This window comes from Vitis vinifera, chromosome 10 (genome assembly GCF_030704535.1).
Source record: "Vitis vinifera cultivar Pinot Noir 40024 chromosome 10, ASM3070453v1".
NCBI lineage: Eukaryota > Viridiplantae > Streptophyta > Magnoliopsida > Vitales > Vitaceae > Vitis > Vitis vinifera.
Genome location: NC_081814.1, coordinates 13737562 through 13745653, shown reverse-complemented (window position 1 = coordinate 13745653; position 8092 = coordinate 13737562). Strand labels below are relative to the sequence as shown.

The 8092-nt window shown below is 33.1% G+C and overlaps 1 protein-coding gene across 1 annotated transcript; it reads right to left on the bottom strand.

Moving 5' to 3' along the window:
• Positions 1 to 1373: 1373 nt before the first annotated feature.
• On the bottom strand, positions 1374 to 7168 carry LOC100256042 (probable LRR receptor-like serine/threonine-protein kinase At3g47570). Its single transcript, XM_059740441.1, has 3 exons — positions 6750 to 7168; positions 4667 to 5152; positions 1374 to 4561 (listed from the first exon to the last, which is right to left on the bottom strand). The coding sequence occupies exons 1-3, from the start codon at positions 7147 to 7149 to the stop codon at positions 1998 to 2000; spliced, it is 3450 nt and encodes a 1149-aa protein (XP_059596424.1). The 5' UTR covers positions 7150 to 7168; the 3' UTR covers positions 1374 to 1997.
• Between the last annotated feature and the right edge of the window lie 924 nt (positions 7169 to 8092).

Here is an 8092-nt window from a genome sequence, read left to right as displayed (position 1 = left end):
GAGAGAGATAGTGAGAGCCAAGAGATCATCATTTTCCACACTTTGGAGTGTCAAGATCATGATTTGAGTCATCAGGTGGAAGACTAGACTTCCAAATCCATTGTTCTTCATATTCTTCGAGTAGAATTGATTTGGGAACATCCAAATAAACGGTAAAGTCTTCTAATGGTTTTCCTCTTAAGCTTAGAATTGTAAAAATATGTTAATTTTGCTTCCGTTGCATAAGATCTAGAGGCCTAGGGTAGTTTTTAATCTACATATACGATCTAGGCTATGGGAATGAGGAGATCCAGGGTTCCTAGCAACAATATACCTATGAAAATCGATATTTTTTAATATGTCCCAATACATACATAAAATCCAATTGTTGATATAATAAAATGTGGAATTTTACAAAAGAAAAAATTTCCAGATTGTATCTTATTTTCCTTTCTTTTTCCATCAATTTTTGAAATTGTGGAAAGATTAAAAATACGATTGCAATCATATTTTCAAGGATTTGATTTGTTGCTTGTCTGAAATTTGAGTAATGAAAAAAATCATATTCCATAATCTAGTTTTCTTACCCCAAATTTATCTTCATGGCATACAATTCTATATTCAAGTCTAGTTTGGGTCTGTACATAATTTGTAATTACTATTCATATTTTTATTTAGGTGTTATGTTTTTAAGTTGCTGATTCATTAACAACTTGGAGGTCCATTTTGAATATGAATTTGTTTGAACAATTAGATTTTAGTTAATTCATTATTTTCTTTTTTTCAATGTTTCAATTGTTTTAAAAAATTTAATAAAATTGTGAAGAATTTACTCAAGTTAACATACAATTATGTTTTCATTTTATATTTAGGGAAAACTAATTCCATGTACAAATTAAATGTATGTCAACTAAAATTGTATATTTCTTCCATAAATAGTCATTTTCCAAGTCTATCTAAAATAATCAGGTTCTTCAAATTTTGGTTTTCCACCGCATTTTTAATAAAATTGTTAAAATAATATTTTAATGGTTCCTCTCATTGTTATATTTTAGGTTAATCATCACATGTTTGATAAAAGTTTCAAGTTTTTCAAGTCTTGTATAAATCATAAATAATATCAATGATAGGATAAGAATTGAGGTAGTTCTCTCAAGTTTACCCAAAATGCCTTTAGAGCCATGGGTTAGATGGACTATCAAGGCAAGAAGAGGAAATCGATATGCTAAATTACTTGAGTACACAACAAGCATTAACACACATATCTCATTAAAACTACATGTATTTGGAAACTATGTTTCTATTGAAGATATTAGTCAAGACTAATACCATAATTTTCATGATCTTTCAATCATCTGAAAATTATTTTAATATAATCTATCACCATGAATCCCTTAGCTTATGTTTGGTTCTCAAAAAGCATTAAAGAAAGAAAGAAAAATGCTCAGAAAAATGATTTTTTCACATTTGGTTGTCATGTGGAAAATACCAAAGAAATTAAACATCTAGACCCATGACATATACTTAACAGTGCCTGGGATATTGCTTTGTGCACTCTTAATCGGCTCCAACTTCCGACTTTTGGCTTCCTTTGAACTATTGACATCAACTGTTGTGTAACAATTTGATGTTATTAAGTTCCATCCCATCTTTTGAAATAATCCTTACATCAATAGTTTGATTCTGCTCTTCTTGAGTTCAACTACCGCATCTTTCATGTCGATCCGCTCCTCGGGTGAATCGGTTGTACATGCCAAAGCTAAAGCCATAATGGAGGACAAACAACTTAGCTTTGTGGCAAGGTCTTCATCTTCTCTTCTCAATAGATTGACATCAACAACCTGTATCACTGAATTGGATAATGACTCTACCCAAGTCTTCAAGGTTAGATCCCCAGTGAACATTTCATCCATAGGCTTCTTCCTTGCAAATACTTCCATCAACAAGATCCCATAGCTATAAACATCGCTCTTTGTGGATACTATCCCAGCTGAGCCATGCTCTGCTTGTGTGTGATGTTAGTTTTGGTCATAAATTTGAAGAAATAAAAATAAAATAAGGTAGATATTAAAAAAAATTTGTAGTAAATAGGAATATAAGTAGCAAGGAACTTTACCTGGTGCCATATAGCCTATTGTGCTTAAGGTCTTTGTTTGTTGCATAGACTCTGTTTCAGTCAAGAGTTTTGCGATCCCAAAATCCGCCACATGTGCAACCATATCGTCATCTAACAAAACATTACTGGGCTTCAAGTCGCAATGCACCACAAGGCTCGAACAATCATGATGAAGGTACTCTAATGCTGATGCTACATCTATCATAATGTTTAATCTTTGGATGAGATCCAAAAAATAGTAGTGGGAATACAACAACTTCTCAAGACTTCCATTAGGCATATATTTAAGTACCAATGCTTTGAAATCGAGGTTTGAGCAACAGGTAATTATCCTAACAAGATTTCGATGGCGAATCCCTTGCATCACTTCACATTCTGAATTGAAACTCCTCAAGGCTCCTTGGAATTCTAAATTGAAAACCTTTATAGCAACAGTTAAGCCATTAGATAATACCCCTTTATATACCATGCCCTGGCTTCCTTTCCCAATCAAATTGTCTTCACCAAAGTCGTTTGTTGCATAAAGAAGCTGCTGGTGTGAAATCTTTTCATGTGTTCCAGGGAGCCATGAATCAATTGGAGTTGGTATTTCCATGTTATCTCGTCTACGTATCCACAGAACAATGAAAACCACTAAAGTTACTGTTGATCCGACTGGTAATAGAATATATTTCAAGATGAATGACTTTGTCTTCCATGATTGAGTGCGGTTGTTTTTATCACATGCCATGACTTGAAAATGAGGTGCTCCACATAAGGCTTCATTGAACATGAACGATTCAGCAGTGAACTTTACGAAAGGTCCTCCATTCGGAATTTCTCCTTGTAGTTTATTGAAAGAAACATTTAGATACTTGAGATAAATAAGGGCCTCCAATGTCTTGGGAATGGTTCCGGATAAATTGTTCTGGGATAGATCCAAGGATTCCAAGCTTACCAAATCACCAAATTCTACAGGTATTGGGCCTTGTAGTTTGTTTTGGGACAAGGAGAGTGTAATCAAATTTTGTAGTTTTCCCATCCTGCTTGGAATGTAACCTGAAACTAGGTTCTTTGACAAGTCCAATGTTGTAATGGACTTCATGTTTCCAACTTCGGGAGGTAGATTACCAGTCAAGAAATTTGAAGACAAGTTAAGAACCAACAGATCTCTAAGGCTCCAAAAGGACATAGGAATGTTGAAAGCTAACACATTGGAGTCAAGAGAGAGTTCTCGTAGCGCAGGAAGATCTCCAAAACAACTTGGGATTGATCCAGACAATTTGTTATAACTCAAACGCAAGTATCCCAAGTTCTTCAAATGGCACAGATCATTTGGAATGGATCCTCGTATTCTATTTCCAACAATGGACAATGCCTGAAGCTTTTGTAGCTGTCCCAATGTAGTTGGAATGGACCCTGTCAAGTCATTAGCTCCCAAGTCCAGCCATATCAAATTGGTCAAATTACCAATTCCTGTGGGAATGGTTCCTCTGAATTGGCAGGCTGATGCAATAAAAATTTCAAGAGCAATGGGAAGATTCCCTAGTGAATTTGGAAGAGTACCTGTCAAAGGATTATAACCTATCCACAAATTTCTCAAAAATTTGCAATTTGTCAAAGAAGTAAGAAAACCAACCCCAGAGGCTAAGTGTTCATCAGTCAATTGATTGTATGCAAGGTCGAGAAATTGAAGCTTTGTCAGGTTACAGAGATCTTTTGGCACATTACCAGTGAAGGAGTTGTCTGATAAACTTAGCACAGTAAGTTTCGACATATTTGAAATAGACATTGGAATTGTTCCACTGAATTCATTGATTCCTATATAAAGCCCTTCAAGATCCGGAAGCCAGGTGCCAATACTTGATGGGAGACTGCCTGAAAGGTGATTTTGCACCAACCCAAGGGTCTGTAGTTTAGAGATGTTAAAACTAAGAAATTTTAAGGTCATCAAATTACCAAATGAAGTTGGAATGGAACCTATGAGGCTATTTTCGCTGAGATCGATCTCTTCAAGCTTTGATAAGTTGCCAATTTCTCTTGGTATGCTTCCTGTGAATTTATTCATTGGTAGTGCTAGTGATAGGAGCTCTCTACATAAGGATAGAGTTGTAGGAAGTTGACCACTGAGATGATTCTGAGAAAGATAGAGCCCTTGGAGATTAGGAAGATGTTTACAGATATCCATTGGAAGACTCCCAGAAAGGCTATTATTCGCGAATATAATCCTTTGCAACGAAGAGACAGTGAAAATTTCGGCAGGAATAGGGCCACTGATTCCATTAGATCCTAACTGCAAAATATTTAAATTTGAAAGATTCCCAATCTCTCTAGGAATTCCACCTGTCAATTTGTTATAATTAAGATATAATTCTTCAAGGTTGGATAAACTCCCTATGGCTTGTGGAATGCCTCCAGTGAACTGATTGATTGATAATGATAGCCCTCGAAGCTCTCTGCAATGCGACAAATTGGAGGGGATTTCTCCTACAACACATTTAAAATGAATGGGTCGGAAAAACAATCTCTGAAGCTTGAGGGAAAGTGAGAGAATAAAAAGGAAAAAAAAAATAGATGAAAGAAAAAGTGTACCTGTCAGGCTGTTATTCCGTAGAGACAATCTCTGAAGCTCCACCAAGTTACCGATTCCATTTGGTATGCTTCCCGTGAAATCATTATATGCTAAGGAAATTACTTGAAGCTGTATACATTGGCCTAAACCAGTGGGGATCTTTCCACTCAAATGATTTGATGAAAGATTAAGCTCCTTGAGCTTTGGATTGGCGTAGCACATATCCATGGGAAGACTCCCAGAGAGGTTATTATTGGAGAGACTAATATTGAGCAAAGAAGATATGTTGAAAATGGTGGCCGGTATGGAACCTGTTAAGTTGTTCATTGGGAATGACAATACCTTCAGATTCTGAAGATGATTCATTTTCTTTGGAATTTCACCAATCAACTGATTATTGCCAAGATATAGCTCTTCAAGTTTTGATAAATTACAAATGGCTTCTGGAATGCCTCCAACCAATTTATTATTAAATAAATTCAGCTGTTGAAGCTCCTTGCACTTACCTAAAAAAAATGATTTGAAATATTATTATCATCGACATATAGAATATGTTTGGTTCCATAAGAGAATAAAAGAAAGAAAAAAAATATTAAAAGAAAATTAATTTCTCATGATTGATTTTACTTTAGAAAATAAGAACCATAATAAAATATAATTAAAATTTTATGCATTTTTAAATTATTAATTTTTTATATAGAAAGATTAAAATATGTAAATGAATTTGGAGAAACAAATAAAAGCAATTTATTTACTTTAAATCTTTTTTTTTTAAATGAATTTGAAACAATATATAAAATTAATTTATTATTTTTAAATCTATTTTTTATTTTTCTTCATTTTTTCTTTTTCTAAGTTTCATTTTTATTTTATTTTTCCCTCATATTTTTTTGAGAACCAAACATTGTCAAAGGTTTTGCCTGATTCCAAGAAAATACGAGGAAAAGAAATAGAGAGGAAAAATGGAAAAAAAAATAAATAAAGAAAACTAGAAAGTAGATTTAAAATCAATAGATTATTTATATGCTATTCACTTGTTTTAATTCTTCTATATAAAGATTAAATAATTTAAAAATAGATAAGTTTTAATTAATTTTAATTATATTTTTATATATATATTTTTCATAGTAAAATTATATATAAAAAATTATTTTCTTTAATATTTTTTTTTAATACTTTCTTGAAATCAAACATAACGATAATATTTAAAAGAGACACTAATATTGAGCAAAACTTGTCATGAATAGCACTAATTTGGAGAAAAACATATCATGAATCACATATTGATGGTTGCCAAACATTTAGGTAGCCTATATGATGGTTTGAATTGTGTACAATAATGTCTCTTACTCTATAATATATTATCAAATAATTTGTGAAACTAACTATACACTTAACACAAATGTTGAGTATAGAATATATTATCAAAATTTTCTATATTTAAAATTATCTATCAAATGAAAGATGTTCTAATTTGTGTTTGGTATTACTTATTCTAAAATTTAAAATAAAAATTATTTCAACGACTATGATTATGTTTACTTGAATTCATTCAAAATAGAAAAAAAAATTAAGAAATGATAAAAAAAACTGAACTAAATTTTAAATTGTATAATAATTTATTTAATTATGAATTTTATATCAAACATGATCACAATAATTTAGCAATCCAATTTACCAAATATTTAATTATTATTTTTGAAACTATAATTTACCAATTACTCAACTATCTTTATCACAACTTAATTGTTTTCCTTTCATCATTTTTGAAAGACAAATATCATCATAATCCCAACCATGCCCCAAGATTGGAGAAGAAAATCATTTATAATTAAAATCAGTTGAAACTTTTGTATTTTCAAATTATTTGATCTTTATATAAAAAAGTTAAAATAAGTAAAATGAATTTAAAATAAAATACAAAAATAATTTGTTGATTTTAAAATTATTTTTTATTTTCTTTTACTTTCCCTATATTTTTTTTTACTCACATTTTTTCTTAAATTTTTGGGAACCAAACATGATTGTCTTTATTGATATTAAATATTGAAGCAAGAAACGTGTGTATTGTCATAAAGTAAACAAAATTTATGAGAATCTTACCAATATCCTTGGGAACAGAGTCATGGAAGTAGTTATTACTAAGATCAAGGGAAACAAGAAAGGAGAGGTTGCCGACTTGGGGTGCAATAGTTCCTTCAAGACCCATGTTAGAGAGGTTGATTGCGGAAACTCTTTGTTGAGGAGCATTGCAAGAAATACCATACCAATTACAGTAGGAGCTTTTGGTAGACCAATTTGTTGCCAAAATACCTTGGGAATCATATGTGATATGGGCTTTTAAGGCAATAAGAGCAAACTCATCAACTAAATTGATGGACAGGACCATGGGAGTGAAGCAATGCACCCAAAAAAGTACTGAAACATAAGGGGAAAAAAGATGCATCTTTTCTCCAAGAAAGCAAGAAGAAAAGGTAGTTGTGAAGGAGAGTATGAGGTTCATAAAAGTAAGGGTTGAGGAAGGGAGAGTAATTGGTGGGCAACAACCTTCTTGGAAGAAGTGGGTCAAGGAGGTGGAAAGGGCTTCAATGCAATCCCTTCTAAAGTGACATCCATGAAACTATGTATTGGTTATTGACTTGGTAGTCGCACTTCCAATGTCACTCCTATTTTAAAATATACCATGAGAGGGAAACCCAACCACCCCCCACCACTCTCCTCCTCCCCAACATTTAAAATATACCATGGGAGGGAAACCCCAACCCCATTTCCTCCCCCATTTTATTTAATTATTATTCATTATTTTTCGCTACCCAACACCGTAATCCTCGCAAAGAAATCAGCCTGATTTCTGGACCGACCTTTTTGTTTTTGGTGTTTTCTCTCTTATTCATTATCAATATGATATACCATTATCACCCCCCCTCTGCCCCACCTAAATTAAAATCTAAGCAGAGCAGATTTTGGAGACCCATGCTTATCTTTTGCCTACCTATACTGCTACTTTCTTGACAAATTGCAAGTGTGATAGTGGCATTAGTAATTTGGTCCTGCCGTTTGGTCTTCTTAGTTGGTACCATTGCAGGGTGGACCATGTCCAAATTTTTGACTTTAGCTTCTTGCCTTTTCAAGCTAATTCTTCTTCCAACGTGACCCTCAAGACTGTGGTTTACACTACACATCATCGAATGCATGGACTATGACTAGAGTTGCTGCTACTCAAAACAATTCAACAGCATTTGAATGTGTCATAATGCAATTGGAGAAATGTAGGAAGAATGAAGAAAGAACAAAGTAATTGTTGGGTAACCCGGTGTTGTGGATCCTACAATGAGAAGAACATCCTCAACCTCTTTTGGAGAAGTGGGTTAAGCCGGTCAAGAAGGGGCAAAAGACCTAGTCTCGGGTCAAGTCTCATGCAGTGAATTAGGGAATTATTAGAGTGG

Coding starts and splice junctions, on each gene's coding strand:
- LOC100256042 (XM_059740441.1), bottom strand. CDS start 7,149: ATGAACCTCATACTCTCCTTCACAACTACCTTTTCTTCTTGCTTTCTT. Junction 5,153..6,749: donor CTCTGTTCCCAAGGATATTG/GTAAGATTCTCA, acceptor CATTTTTTTTAG/GTAAGTGCAAGGAGCTTCAA. Junction 4,562..4,666: donor ACGGAATAACAGCCTGACAG/GTACACTTTTTC, acceptor AATGTGTTGTAG/GAGAAATCCCCTCCAATTTG.